This window comes from Diadema setosum, chromosome 4, assembly GCF_964275005.1.
Source record: "Diadema setosum chromosome 4, eeDiaSeto1, whole genome shotgun sequence".
In the NCBI taxonomy this organism is placed as follows: Eukaryota; Metazoa; Echinodermata; class Echinoidea; order Diadematoida; family Diadematidae; genus Diadema; species Diadema setosum.
In genome coordinates, this window is record NC_092688.1 from 35747352 (window position 1) to 35764140 (window position 16789).

At 38.2% G+C, this 16789-nt stretch overlaps 1 protein-coding gene across 1 annotated transcript; it reads left to right on the forward strand.

Moving 5' to 3' along the window:
• Positions 1-1302: 1302 nt before the first annotated feature.
• LOC140227193 (uncharacterized) lies at positions 1303-14712 on the forward strand. Its single transcript, XM_072307620.1, has 7 exons — positions 1303-1427; positions 6488-6758; positions 7732-7904; positions 9083-9174; positions 10819-10980; positions 13130-13199; positions 14094-14712. The coding sequence occupies exons 1-7, from the start codon at positions 1355-1357 to the stop codon at positions 14150-14152; spliced, it is 900 nt and encodes a 299-aa protein (XP_072163721.1). The 5' UTR covers positions 1303-1354; the 3' UTR covers positions 14153-14712.
• Positions 14713-16789: the final 2077 nt, after the last annotated feature.

Genomic DNA, 16789 nt, shown 5'->3' on the forward strand with positions numbered 1-16789 from the left:
GAATAATTATTTGTTTAATAACAACCTTCAGATATATAATCGCACTCAAATCTTGATAGACGATGTAGCTGCACGAGAGAAAAAAAAAAACCCCAGCAAATTCGATTTTTATTTCCAAATATACTTTTGCCATTCATATTGTGCAGGAGAGTAAGAGTGGCAGCCATTTTGAATTTTTGCATTTAGAAGACTATATAAATAGATATAGGCCCTTTGTATAATTTAATTGTAAGTGGCATCCAACATATTTGTAGTGCACGTGCAAAACTTGATATGCAGCATAGATACGGGACAGAAAACACAATTTCTTTTATATTTCCATGCATATTTTTTGCCATTCATATTGTACATGAGTGTAGGGGTGGCTGTCATTTTGAATTGAAAACGAGCTCTGAATATTACATGTATACCTAACTGAGATGAAAATTTACTTGCACATGGATAGAGTAACTCTGGGAACAGAAATAAACAAAGTTTGATGGAATTTTTGGTCATAATATTCGCATTACTGTTATCATCATGGCCAAATTAGCATATCTGGCGGCCATCTTGGATTTTTGCATTTTGCTGAAAATGCTCGAGGGAACGCGAGTGGCATCAATCAGATTTGGAGTCAGCACCCTCGAATTGACAAGAACCCATCAAAAAACATTGTATATATCAAAAAACAAGGTTATGTATAGCCTGGACTAATACACCTCGGAGTGCGATCACTGTTTTTGTAGGTACGTTCACAGGGAGTAAATGCGGGGTACCAGTATGGTTTTATTAGAAGCTGTACACACAGAAATTATTTGCGGATTTTGTTCGATGTTATCGTCCACCAAAACTGAACACACACAAACATAGCATTGGCTGACAGTAGTGAACATTATTCAAGCCCTATTGGTTCATTTTTATCATCGCTAGGATTCCAATTGAATGAATCATTTTCCCCTATTCGTCTAAAATCATCTCCTGTTCAGGTTCGCGTGTTGTCTAGACAACGAAAAAAAAAAAAAAAAAAAAAAAAAAACGTTTCTTGCCCTAAACTATCGGTTGATAGAGTTTACCATTTTGTTTGTTTTAGTGCCCCCTTGCCCTCGTAGAACATCCCAGAATGCCCCCATTACGGGAAAATATTACACATTGTTCGCTATTACGTGATCATTTTTATCCAATCGCTGATTGGTGTTTGACAAACCCTGGTGAAAAACTCACAAATCATAACCCTGTAATCCATCCTAACCCCAGCCTATATACATTCACCTTTAGGCTACTTTCTTTCTCCTCCAGATACATCCTCCGACCTCGCATTCTTCGTGACGTCACAAAGCGTTCTCTTTCCACCACCATCCTTGGTCAGCCAATCAGCATGCCCATCTGTGTCGCGCCTTCAGCGAACCACCGCTACGCGCATCCAGAGGCTGAGGCGGCTACGGCGAGAGGTAATATAGTACTTAAAAATGATGTGATCTATCTTTTTCCTCCGCTTACTCACTTTTTTTTTCGCATGTTTGTTGGCTTTCAAGTTACATGCAATGCTACGAGATGTAATTCGACACAGGAAATAAGAGCGAATGATCAAACAGGTAAAGCCGTCATCATTAGTGTTTATGGCAAGAGACTATTTTCCAATTGGCGAGCACATCGCATTATAGGTTGTAAATACTGGATTCTTCCAATATGTGGAAGCAAGAATAAATAACAGTCCGTGTGTATTCATTGCCCATAATTATGAACCTCCTGTTATGTTTCCTCCTGTTATAGGGTGCAAAAAAAGTATATCATGTCAGTGTATGTAATACCATGTAGCTATAACACCAAAGACTGTTTTTGTGCTGTATAGCGTCTTCGTGTATGACGTCCTTCAGTCGTCATTACGTCTTATCTGGGACAATGCTCGAAGCCAGAATATACCAGGGCCCTGTTTTATGAAGAATTATAATTGATGATATAGTTGATTTCTATCATAAGTTTATGACAGCCTGTGTGGTAAAGAATATTATGATCGATTATATCTTTTGATAAAACGGGGTCCAGGTTACAGAAATATTCAAATTATTATGCATATCTTTATGCCAAAGACTCCTAGTTACGTTCAGACGGTGGTTGTTGACCTCGAGGATAACTTATCTTCGAGCATAGAATAAGCTCTGGCTCCTTATCAACGCGACGCGCGTTCACACGACGAAGGTTATCCTCGAAGGTAGCTATATCCTCTATAGGATAAGCTCCTGCCCCAGTTAACTACGAGATGGAGTCCCACTCGATAATAAAACCACTAAACCGGAACTTTCGCGATGACCCCAGAACTAATGAGCGTGCCATATTTCGTCTCCATTCGTGTACGCACGTGTAGTGCGTTTACGTTGACCCGAGAGGAAAATCCGGGGGATGTACGGTGGGGGGGGGGGGGGGGGGGAGGAGGGCTGAGTTCAAGGAGAGGCCACGTTTATCATAGGTATTTGTTGTTCTGAATTATAACACATGTGCATTGTGAATATTGATTTTATGTCTATGTTGTTGATACTTTTCTGTTCCCATGGCTGTAAAAATACACGTGTACCCTCATTAGTATTCGCAAACCTAGAAATTCAACCATATTTTCTGAAAATATGTTTGGTGAGATAACATCTCAAGCTTCTCATGAAGCTTCTCTGTTTCCTTTCAGTCAACTTGACGATGTAAGCTTTCTCAATGAATTTCAGAGTCACACAGTAGATTTAGATCGACTGTCAAATTCACAGTTCAATCCTTTTTTTTTTTCCTGTATCTGATGGGTTGTTTGGGACCGATGACTTAGATCCGGATAGGAATTTTGTTCTCAATAATTTTGATAATGTAAGTCGTTATTATGATGTTGAAAAATTCGCCAGTCGATTTAGCCCTTCAAAGAATGATACCTTTTCATGTATACATTTTAACTCTAGAAGTCTTCCAAAATATTTAGAGTCTATTACAGACATATTGTATTCACATTAGGCCTACTTCTCGATTGATGTTATTGGGTTTTCTGAAACATGGCTGAAAGAAACAAGTCCACATATAAACATACCAGGTTATACTGTATTATGTAAAAATAGATGTAACAGAACAGGTGGAGGTGTCGCACTTTGTATGAATAATATCATGAGAGATCCGACCTGTTGCTCCCAGGTAATTTGTGTTGCGATTCATTGTTCATTGAAATTAACTGTCCACAGGAAAAGAATATAATATAACAGTCGGTACTATAAACCTCCGAACGTAAATATCGCTCGGTTTAATGAGGATTTTTCTACATTGTTATGTGATCTTATCAAAGAAAGTAAAAGGATTTATATCATCGGAGATTTGAACATCGATCTTCTGAAATTCAATACACATTCAAACATTCAAGATTTTATGTATTTCCTGTCAAGCAGTCGTTGTTTATCTTTGATATCTAGGCCAACGCGCATTACTGGGACTTCTGCAAGTTTACTCGACGATATTTTCACCAATCAATTTGATTTACCAATTGAGAGTGGTATTTTGTACTCTGATACAACTGATCATTTACCAGTTTTTCAGATAACATCTCTCAAATACAAATCTAATAAGAGCAGCAAAGATTTTTACTCTAGATGACGTATTACAAAAGACAGAATAATTTCATTCAGAAATGCCCTACGGGATGCGTGTTGGGATGATATTAAGGAAACTGATGACACTAATATAGCTTATTGACTATGTGTTTATATGATACGCATTTCCCTTTCCAACGTATAACTTCTAAAAAGAGACGATTGAAACCATGGATGAATGATAGTTTATTGAAATTTGTACGATACAAAAATAAACTATATAAGATTTTTTTTTTACGCAAAGGTACGTCTATTAGTGAGACTAAGTATAAAAGTGTTCGCAATATATTGAATTTTTATTACGGGAGGCTAAGAAGAAGTCTTATGTTAACAAATTTATTCAGTATAAATCTGATATTAAAAATACATGGAATGTTATTAATTCATTGTTACAATTCAAACAGGGCAAGATTGCTGATATTAAGTTGAAATTGATGGTCAAGTTGTTGATAGTTGTGAAGATGTCGCTGAAAATTTTCAACTCTTTCTTTACTGGCATCGGGCCAAATCTTGACAGATTATTACCTGAAAATCATGGGAACTTCCAGCAATATTCTTCACACACCTGTACAAGCAATAATGTTTTTATATCCAGTAACTAAAAATGAAATCTGTGATATTGCAAAATTGTTTCAGAATGGTAAATCGTCTGGTGTTGATGACTTTAAACCTTGGGTTATTAAATCTGTTGTATCATTGTTAAGTGAACCACTTTGTCATATTTTCAATATGTCTTTGAGTAAAGGTGTTTTCCCTGACAAATTGAAGATTGGGAAAATAACCCCCGAATTTAAAAGTGGAGATAAAACTGAAATAAGTAATTACAGACCTATATCTGTTCTCTCATGTATTGATAAAATACTTGAAAAAATTGTATTTGCACGAGCTATGAAATTCATTGATAAAAATAAAGTATTAAGTATAATAGCCAATATGGTTTTCGACAAAAATTTTCTACATCTTTGGCCTTAATTGATTTAACGAATAAGATTGTTCATGCTTTTGAACATGATATGCACACTTTGGGAGTGTTCATTGACTTATCAAAGGCTTTTGATACTCTTAACCACGATATTTTGCTTTTTAAGTTATATACATCATTATGTTTATGCCCATAGTTGGTTCTCTAGTTACTTAAAAGATTGTTATCAATGTACTAAATATAATTCTGTTGTTTCACAGCTCAGTAAAGTTCAGTGTGGTGTTCCTCAGGATTCACTACTTCGCCCCCTTCTTTTTATACTATATATAAATGATATAGACACTGTTTCTGATAAACTTTCTTTTATATTATATGCTGATGATACAAATATTTTTTCATGTGGTAAAAACTTGAATGTCTTGTGTAATGAAGTTAATAGTGAACTTTAAAAAGGTATGTGTTTGGTTTCAAGTTAATAGGCTGTCTTTGAATAGTAAAAAAATGTAATTATATTCTTTTTAATAATAGGAAAAAAGATGATGGTAGAAATGTTAATATTTACTTAAACAATGATGCAATCCCTAAAGTTGATAAAACAAAGTTTTTAGGTGTATTCATTGACTCCAAGTTATATATCTTGGAAATTTCATATTGCAGAAGTTGAGCGAAAAGTGTCTAAAAATATTGGTATTATTCGTAAATTTGCATATTTTTTGTCTGTAAACATACAACGTATGCTTTATTGCACACTTATTACACCTTACCTGACATATTATTGCAACATTGTTTGGGGAAATACATTTGAATCAAATTTGAAAAGATTACAGGTTTATCAAAATCATATTATTAGATATCTATGTAATGTACGAAACATAGGTCCTGGTGGTGTTCGAACAGATACATTGTTTAACGAGTTAAAATAATTGTTGTGTTTAAAAGACATTGATACATTCCAATTGGGTTTATTCATGTATAAGTGTACAAATAATCTCCTCCCTGATCATTTATGTCACTTATTTGAAGAAAACTCAGAATACCATAAGTATGAAACTAGATCATCTCCATTAATTCACATTCCAAAACATAAAAAAGTTTTATTCCAACATTCAGTGCGTTTTGCTGGTCTCAAGGTCTGGAATAATCTCCCAGCCCATTTAAAATCTGTACCTTCTCTGAGTCTATTTAAATGCCATTATAAATCGTCTTTCTTTTTGGAATAACAGACTTTTTGCTGATATTGTCAAGTTTCTGGGTGTTTCTACTCTCGGGGCCTGGTGATGAGTTATTTTAGTAACCTGTACATTATAATGGCACTCTAATACTTGGAATCCACTTTGCATACTCTAGTTGTTGCTGTGTCGGACAGACCTCGTGCAAGCTTTCAGGTTGCCAGGAACTACTTTTGTTAATGACATGCATAAGATTTGAATATATCGGTAAAGGGGTCTATTTAGGATTCGGTTACAGTTGGAAACAGTGCATTTTATCCTTTGTCTTGCTTACATCTGTGCAGAGGTTTCACATTGCTATCACTTATAGATATGTAACGTTTAACTTTGATGTATATATGTAATTTTCTTAGGCTGTAACTCGTCACATATTTTCACACTTACTGTATCCCCTCAGTTAGAATGCAATATTTCTCTTCGAGGAATGTCTCATGTTCATATTGCCATGGGAACTACTATTATATTGTGTTTTTGTTGTTTTTTGTGTTTGTGATGTAGTGTGTTTTTGTTAGGCAGCTCACCACAAGCTCTGCTTTTTGAGGTACTGCCTTCCTTGTACAACTTTATGTATGTGATTTACAACATGAAAAGATGGAAAATAAATGTTTACAAACTTGAAACTTGAACTTGACTTGTGCATAGAGGCTTATGGAGCGCTAAAACTGTCGCACTGCATTGTTGTTGCTGTTAATAGAGTTCTCCTGACTTGCACTGCTGAGGAAAAGCTTTCTATTCCATTGACTCCACAGGAGCTGCAGATGCTGACACCCTATTCGTCCTCTCGTCTTTCTCCAACGCCAGCATCGCTGAAGTCACTCGGAGTTCCGGTTCCGGGTTGAAATGGATGCAGCTGTACCTGATGAAGAACCAGGAACACAACGTGCACATAGTGAGAGAGGCGGAAAAGGCTGGTTTCCAAGCCCTTGTCTTGACGGTGGATCTACCTGTGATCGCCTGCTACTCGTTCCTTGCTAGAGAAGATAATGCGACATCCAGATATTATAACGATCCATCGTTGAGGTATGTAGGCTTCCTTCTGCTCAATACTGGCTTTTAATGGATTCATTTTCTTTGCTATTTTCGTTTCGTAACATATCGAACTGGCAAATAGCAACTATATCTTTCAATTTTGGAATTCTTAACACGAAAGAAGGAAGATATTATTAGGCGACAGAGAAAAAAGAGGAAAAATGAGGAAGAAAGAAAATATGTGTCATCCAAAGTCTTAAGACGTATAAATTAACTTGATTGCATGCACCGATGCTCCGTGTAATCTATCATAACAGCAACTCTAACTCTAACTCACTTCGTGCAACGCGTATCGAATTTCGTGCAACGCGTTTGATACACTGCAAAAAGGCCGGTGTTAAATATGAAACACCGAGCCGGTGCTCATTCATGGTGTTAGATTAACACCTCCGGGTGTCATTTCAAAGTATTGTTTTGTTTTTTTTTGAATACTAGTAGGTTCTTAGGGACTGAATTTCTTGTTAATTCTGAACAAAACGATGAAGAATTTTCCGATAAAGTACTTGATTTTTGAAAAAAAAAAGTGTAAACACATTTACATCACAGTAACACCAGTTGGTGTGGTCTCCTATTGAAGCTGGACGGGTGTTATACCATTGAAATTAACACCAGCAATATCAAATCAACACCATGCGGTGTCATTAATGAATTAACTCTAGCGCAGTGTCAAAAATATCACCAGCCACAGTGTCAAATCAACACCACGAAGTGCCAGGTGAACACTTTTTAACACCGTCACAATAAATTTTCTACACCTGTGGGTGTGGTCCTTTATTGAAGCTTGATCGGTGTTAGATTTAACACCCATGGTGTTAAATCTAACACCGATGTTTTTTACAGTGTACTGACGATGAAGAACCGATTGTTTGATCCAGTCACTACTTAACTCTCCACAGCGGTATCATAGCGATTTTCACGTTCGCTCGAGTGACCCTAAAAGGTGACTTTGTCTTTTGTTTTGTAGGCCTATCAATCTTGCCATTGACCTTCCGGAAGTGCAAGAGGCCATTCGTTCCGGCGACACGAATACACATCATTATCTGGCTACTCAATGGCAGCGGCCCTTTACCTGGGCTGACGTCAGGTGGTTAAAATCCATGACGTCACTGCCTATTGTATTGAAAGGAATTCTTACCGGTGAGTGTCCCATGATTCCCTAGCATTGTAAAATCGTATCACACTTCCGTAACACAAACAGAAATGGATTTCAATTATCTTATTAAAATCGTTTTAGTGCTTAAGCAATGATTAACAGATGATGTCACTAAAGTGCCAACTTTTTTTTTAATTTGATTGAATTTTATTGTTTCTGCTTGGTACAGATTAACAAATTACTCGAGAAAATATACAAATCAGTTCATCTTTAAGCATGGCTAAGTTTGCCCTTGAAGGCATGTTACATAAAATCATCATGACAGAATGCACAGAAATACAACAACAACAACAACAACAACAAAATTTTGGTTTTGAAGGTTTGTTGTGGGTGTATCCAAGTTATCTGAAGAAATATAGTAGGGAACTCATGGCATGTATTTCGATATTCATTTGGCCAAGTAAAAGATGCTATCTGTTCTAAATCAGCACAAGTCGAAATGCATTTGCACTGCATAGTTACTTGAACTGTGGATTGTCCAGATGACAAAGCACAGTCAGCAAAGAGTAGAAACCAGCACAACACCCCTTACGAATGCAGAAGACGAATTTGATAAGATGTAACTTGTTTCTTGAATTTCCACGCAATGATGATAAATGAACTATTCAAGCATGTCCGAGCTGCTCCCTATAGCTTAAAGAGCTATCTATAAGAGCAAGAAAACACTGGTGTTTGTCAATAACATGAAATTGAAAAGGAAGGGGGGGGGGGGAGGGCTTTATGTTGGCTTCCCGGCCGATTTTCCAAGCCCTTCTAAATACTGCATTTTTCCGGTACGTTTATCATTCGATGCTGAAAACAGATGTGGTCGAACTTGACATTTATTGTTGCCATTTTCCCTTGAACTGTAGACAACTTTTGTACATAGGTACATAGGTACTAAAGGCGTGCCTTGTATACAATTGGTATATATCTTTTTGGTTAGGCCTACGATATTCAAACAGTACAGAATCCAGTATCCATGGTAACAAGGTGTTTACAAGTTGCCGCGCTGGCATTTTTTCATGGCAAACAATTTCACATCTCTCCTGTCTCTCATTGCTGCTGGTCATAGTGACAGTGGATTCTTTATTGTAAGTTGCGATTTTCTATAAATGCAGTGCCTTACGAAACAGGGATCGAGTCTCGTATCCTCGTAATTCATATCCTTCTATCGCTCCAGGCGAGGCGGCTAGAGAGGCGTCGGACGCCGGGGTCGCTGGAGTCATCGTATCAGCTCATGGCGGTAGAGCGCTGGATGGTGTGCCAGCTCCGGTAGGCCGAGACAGAACTCTTTTCTGCTTTACACTTCCTGTAATGGTTTACTTGTATATTTAACTTACGGGTGCATTAATCCATTGAAGACTAGTCCAGAGCATACTTGGGCAGTCGTCTGTTGGAAGTGCATCATAACATGAAAATCTGAGCGTCATTATTATTGTTTAAACTTGATATTTTCCATGACGACCTGGTAATTTCCTGTGCAATGAACGTGCTCCTACTTAAATACTTTAAAGGGTGTGTACAGTTCTGGTCGAGGTGAGGATTTAGCTTTTAACGTTTTGCGAGATATTCAGAAACCACTCTATGAGATGTCAAAGAGCATGCAGTTCTAAGGGGTATCAAAAGTTTATTCGATGGAAATCGGTTTTGAAATGGCTGAGATAACCAAAAACAAGGTGAAACAAAGAGATCCTAATAAAGTTGTGGCATGTCGCCTTTTATTATTAGCACTTTTTTGATATCTCAGCCATTTGAAAATCAATTTTCATCAAATAAACGTTGAATCCTTCTTAAAATTACATGCTCTTTCATATGTCATAAGAGGCTTTTCATTATCTCACTTAGGAATGTTCAAAACATGAATCCCCACCTCAACCAGTACTGTACAGTCCCTTTAACGTTTGTGCCCCATTTCATTCAAAAAAGAAATGCTATGACAACTAGCAACTCTTGCTGGAATGGCGACTGCCATGGTAAGGACAAGAAATCTAGGTTTCTGATTGGCTGTTGTTACTGAAAGTTGCCATTCTAGCAAGAGTTGCCGTCCTAACGTATGCATTGGGGCCCGGAATCCAGATAACATGCATAAGCTGTTACTCCAAGACCATTGAACCAGGGTTAGATACAAATTTTCGAGATTAGATACAATACCTAAATGAGGAACAACATTAATTTTCAGGTGTAAAGTTGCATGGTTCCTTTATTCAGACATGTTTGTTTATTTATAGATCAGCAGTTGTGATCTTAACGAATTTCATTTGTAGAGGGAAAACTTTACCCCTCTGAATAATATCTCTCTTTCATTTAACATTAATTTTCTTATTTTAGAGATATTCGTGCAAATCAGTTAATTTAACTAGGTTAGTATACCAAAGCCACATCAACATTTCTAATCACCTACATATTCTTTGGGCATTTTATGTCGTTCATATGGTAAGGACGTTTTGCAAACTTAAAAGGAATCGAACAGTTTGATAATTTTCATTAGGATACTAATATATTGAAAACATATACCGTTATGAAATTCTTGTCACCTACTGCAATGGGTGGCGCTCCGAATGCTGCGGCTAATGACGATGATGACACTATAGTGAGTGGCAATCTTTCTTTTCTCCTGCTTTTACCCTCCCCTTTTCGTCCTATTCTTCTTTCCTTCCTCTTGGCAATGATCCTTATGATGTTGCTGGAAGTGGTGAAACACGCACACACACGATCACGAGCGACGCGAGTTTTTATTCAATATTACAAACTTTACGGTCGAATCGTTGTTCTTTTCCGCTCTTCCCAGTAATTACCACTATCAACCTTCTGCCAGGAATACGGCGTTTCGAAATGACTAGCTTCAGAGAGATAAAGGAAATATGAACTTTAACGTAGATGCTACTTTTTTGCTTTTGCTGTTCTTTTTATCTCCAGATTGATGTTCTCTCGGAGGTAGTGTCGGCGGTCAAAGGTCAAGGATTAGAGGTGTATCTTGACGGAGGAGTGCGATGCGGTACTGATGTTCTCAAGGCTTTAGCAATGGGGGCGAGGGCCGTCTTCATCGGAAGACCAGCTGTTTGGGGACTGGCTTGTGATGTAAGAAGTATTAAAGAGCCTTGCGTTCTTACTCATTGAGGTAACCAATATGTGGTAAGAAGAAGGCCTGTGCAATCGTGTGGACTTTGCTGACTACAACGGTGTTTTTTCCGCATATATGCACCCAAGGCACAGGTTGCCTCGGCCTACGGCACACGCCACGCAGTGGCGTATCTGGGGGGGGGGGGGGGGAGCAAGGGGGGCACGTGCCCCGGGCGCCACTCCTTGGGGGCGAAAAAAAAGCGAAAAAAAAGCGAAGAAGAAGAAGAAGAAAAAACGAAAAAAAAACGAAGAAGAAGAAGAAAAAAGAAAAGAAGAAGAAGAAGGAAAAAAAAAAAAAACTCGCCCGGAAGGAGGGGAGGGAGAATGGTGGGGGGGGGGGGGGGGGGCAGAAAACAAAATCAAACAAGATAAAAACTAAACATGATGATGACGCGGATAAAATGACAATGTTTATTGTGTTCACACAAAAATTCCATGTTCTGTGAGCTGAAATACAAAAATTTTCGGTTCGCTCGCTGCGCTCGCTCGCCAAAATTTATATAAAAAAGAAGGCAAGAACAAAACATGATGATGACAAAATGACAGTGTCTATTGTGTTCACACATGTAATTTTATATTTAGCAGGCAAAATGTTTCACGGAGCAGCGGCTGCAATTTCTTTCGTTCTGAAGCGATCGCCAATTGGATCAAAAGAAGGCGCCAACGGTTTCGAACATACGGGGGGGGGGGGGCGCAAAAAAACCCCGAATCAAACAAGATAATAACAAGACGTAATGATGACGCGGAAATATACAAATTTCGGCTCACTCGCCCGTACTAATTTAGAGTATTTTTTCAAGTCCTCGGTTTGTTGGTATAAATCGTTATCTATAAGGCCGTCACTATATCTTGATTAGAATTGTAAGACTTAATAAGCAAAAAATGACAAGAGTTTCATGATTAAACTTGTAAGCTGAAATGCAAAAATTTTCGGCTCGCTCGCTGAAAAAGAGAAGAAGATAAGAACAAAACGTGACGATGACGCGGACAAAATGATAATGTCTATTGTGTTCACTCATGTCATTTTATATTTAGCAGGAAAAATGTTACACGGAGCAGCGACTGCAATTTCATTCGTTCTGAAGCGATCGCCGATTTTATCTAAAGATATAACAAGACCAGGGAAGTAGACGAGTTGGGAGTAGACCAGTTGGGTGTAGACGAGTTGGGAGTAGACCAGTTGGGAGTAGACCAGTTGGGAGTAGACGAGTTGGGTGTAGACCAGTTGGGAGTAGACCAGTTGGGAGTAGACGAGTTGGGTGTAGGGGTGCTGTTTGTTATTCCGAAGGTTCGATATTCCGAAGGTTCGTCATTCCGAAGGTTCGTTAATCCGAAACACGCAAATTCCCTATACCTAGAAGTTCGTTAATCCGAAAATGAAAAAGGGTTCGTTAATCCGAACATTTGTGGCGTTATTCCGAAGATTCGTTATTCCGAAGATTTGTTCATCCGAAAATGAAATTCGGAAAAACGAACCTTCGGAATAAGGAATCTTCGGACTGAAGAGCCTTCGGAATAACGAACCTTCGGAATAACGAGCTGTAACCGGGCGTAGACCAGTTGGGAGTAGACTAACTGGTTATTAGACTAATTGAGTATTAGAAAAGGTTGATGTAGACCAATTGGCTATTAGACAAAATGAGCTGTAGACTATTTCATTCATAGACCTAATGATTAATAGACGAAATGGTCAATAGACATAATGGGTATTAGACGAAATGTGACTTAGACAAATGAGAGATTAGATTAAATGGTTAGTAGATGAAATGGCAATTAGACTAATTGGCATTTAGACAATATGGTTGGTAGACGAGTTGGTAGTAGACAAAGCGAGTTTAGACGAGATGGCATTAGACTAGGTGAACAGTGGACAGTGTGGTTGTACACGAGGTGCCAGTTTACCAAGTAAATGTACGTGATTGGCGACTCCATCGTGCTCTGTCCCAAAACGCTTAACTGCCTTTTGCATGCCTGTTTTGCAATGACACTTATTGGCGATCGCCACGTGATGAGCAGTCGACCAATATGGAAAATGAGAATCCTTGAAAGTATTGTAGAAAGAAGAATACCAACAATCCCGTAAATCATGTTTTCATTTTCTTCGTAGGGTGCGTCGGGAGTAAAGAAAGTGCTGTCCATCCTTGGCAACGAATTCGACTCCTGTCTTGGACTAGCTGGTGAGTCGGCAGAAAAGCAAACTCCTCTTTGGCTGTTTTTCTATCGTAAAAATTTTGTGAAATTATTGTCAATGACTCAGTCATTAGAACTCTCCTTATTACCCTGTTGTTACTCCTAACTCATAGCAAATTTGATGAGGGAATTAGGAAAATGTTACGTACCAGCCGATGGAAAATCAATCAATCTCACTCCGCAATTCAGCCACTTGGCTGCCATGGCAGTATTGTGAATAAACCAGATTTAATTGAATTGAATTGAAAAAAAAAAGTGATGACATCATCATCCATCCTAATTTGCATATTGTGACTGTAATCCATATCGTTTCTTGAAGACATAGTGAAGTATTAAGGGTAAAACAGTGTTCGTAAGAATGCAGAAATGTCAGATTTCGCTCTAAAATGTCTAGTAAGTCTACTACTCATCGACCACATATTTTTAGATCGACCTTCTCTCGATATATTGCAAGCAAATATGGAATGGTGCAAGACGGGTTCTCAAACCCTTACGAAAACTTATGTTTTCACTCTAAAATTCATCACTTTATGCGACCTTTCTGGCTTTAATGAAAGTGCTTTTCTTCTGTTTATTTGCCTTCGTTATAGGCTATGTTTGGCATTATAGTAAACTTTAACAGCGTGTGGAGTTCTCTGCCATTAACTGTATCAAGGTGTCAAGCGTAATAATAACCGTGTCTAATGACCAGAATATGCTTTATGTTTTTTTTAATGCAAGAATGTCATGTGATTATGAACCCTCTTTCACACTTGTCACTTTGCTTATCTGTACTTTTTAACCCCCCCCCCATTCCCTTTATGTAATTTCCTTTCTATTTCATTCTTTCTCCCTCTTTCTTTGTTTTTTTTTTTTCATTTTCTCTCTCTTTATGTCGCCAGGATGTACCAGTCCACATGATATTCCGGAATCTCTGGTAATCCGCAAATCGTACTTGTAGCAGCTTTGTGCCGAGAGCGGTACGATGTGTACATATCTTAACCCGCAATCACACAAAATCTACACTTCAAAGGCTTTGAAAACGTCTCAACCCAAAAGCCCTGGGCTAGGGTTCCTCAGTATCTTGCCATCATTAAATTTGTACTTCTGAAACTCTCTGCATATACTGTATACCTTTTCTTGGAGAAAGGTTGGATAAAAAAGGTTAAATCCACTGAATCTGCTTATGATCAGATAGATCAAAATCTTCACCATATTCATTGATAAGAATAACAAAGTACGACACTTTCAAAAACGATCTGAAAACACTGTATATTATATTAATGGAGGTCGCTATGATTGTAATGAAGTAACCACATGTATACTTATTCTGAAATATTGGTAGGCCCTACGTATCAACACGATATATTGCAAGGCAACATGTTGAAGTTCGGAAGTAAACACTTCATGGTCTTTTAAAAGAACCAGAAGAGCAGGTCAAGTGCTGCATAATTACACATCTGCCTGTACAATGGATTTTTTTTTTTTTCATATTCGCCTAGTTCATTTGCATGAATATTTACAACAGTTTTCATGAAGACCTATTCAGTTTTTCAAATACCTCATGCACAAGTAAATTTCAAGAGAATGTCTACATTGACCTTCCTCTACGCATGCTCAGGCTACTGGGATTGTGAACTGACGTATGAATGTATAATGTGCAACGGTTTTTTTTATTTTTTTTAAATGCATGCTGCGCAATGTATGTCAGTGAGCTTCGACAACCACGTGCTGTCACAAACAGAACTATACTATTTACTATATACTTCCTATACTTACTTATACTAATTACTATAGTGGCGGTGTGCCTGAATGATCAGACATTACCATGTCTGTAGTATGATAATACTTGATGCTCTAAATTTATTACGTATGTTAAACTAGAGGCCGAAGAGATTTTCTTTCTGCCGTTGCTCCTTCAGTTTCAATTGGAATTTGGAATGTATACCTATTCACAATATCATTCCGAGGCAGGCACCCCAGACTAGCACGCTCCTTTCTTCTGACCATTGCTGACGGCCTCCTCCACTTGTACCTCGAAATATGTGAACATTTAGTACACGTAGGCCTATCATACACCTGTACGTTATTTCTTTCATGTATATCTGCATATCATGTCATGAGTATGTTTTATTATCACTGATTTTGTCATATCTAAAATTGTCGATGTTCCATTGCGGTTTTTTTAATAAATATATTACTATAGTGGTAAAAATTCATCGTAAAACAAACTTAACTGAAATTGAACTACAAAGGAATATCGTGCAAACATTATTCATCACCTTGTAATGCCAGTATGACGCTATGTCGCAACATACAGAAATCTGAAATTTTAGAGACGCTTATGCAATCTTTTTGTTGTTGTTGTTGTTTCATTTAATTTCTTTACAAAAATCAAGGAGAATGACGAAGAAGAATCAAAATGCTTGTTGATACGAAATTATTTTTCGAAGCGAAGATCGATTTGATTGGCAAGATCATGTTATAAAATACCCACCAAAAAGAGCTTGTTTTGAGCAAAATGATCAGCATATCATGAATCATGTCCGAAGAGATTCAGCCCCTGTGTGGAAAACTTTATCGTTTGAGTAGCTTCGTTGAGGTACGGAACAGAAAACTGATGCCAAATTCCATAAATTTTATTATCTACCAATGTGTACAGTTATTGTCGTGCCGAATATCTTTCAGGCCTGTCTTTTCTCTATGATATTGCAAATACCCTTCGGAAATACTTCACATCAAAACAGATACACTTTTACTCGTGAGTAAATACTTGTAGAACGATGATACATTTTTAATGTACCGCTAACAGCCGTGTGCAGATGTAAAGTCTCCTTTGCCCGACCCCAATGATCAGGCTATGTGAATAGTGATCTTGAAATAAAGAAATAAAGAAAAGTTATATAACTGCCTTCAGCTTTAACGTGCCCCTTTCCATTGTCAAACGGTGGTAACAATATTGACTGAAGGGGGCAGAGTGGTTTGACATCATTCATGTAACTCGGGCAAAAGAGACGTGTGTATTATTATGCATTGTGTGTGTGCGTGTGTGTGTGTGTGTGTGCGCGCGGAGGGTGTAATTCCTACTTTTGAGGAGAATAAGTTATGTGGAAGTCGGGATGAAGAAAAAGAAATTGCTTGAAAAAATATAAGATTGGTTAGATGGGAAAGGGTTGTTTTCTGGACAAGTTCCTAAACGTTTTTCGTTTTATATCATAACTATAGTTATTACCACTGTTGTTATTTTGTGATGCGTATGCTGCAGTGCTTTCTTTAAGCGGCCTTCCCACATACAGTTATAATACGGCGGAAGCGGGGCGGAACGCAATTTGGCGGATTGCTGGCGGATGCGACGGGGAAAAGTGCAGTGCACGGGTGAGTCACCGGGTGTGCAGGATGTCCGCAGCCTGCCCGGCAGCTGTCAGGCGGGTGATACGTAGTGGACCTGTCCTCGAGCCGTAGTGCACTCGTCGGATCATACGTGGTATCCGCCAATCAGCCGGCGCTATCCGTCGCATACGCACCTCATACCTGGTACACCCGTCACAGCCGTGAACCCATCCGTGACGCATCCCTGCACACCCGGCATGGAGCCGTG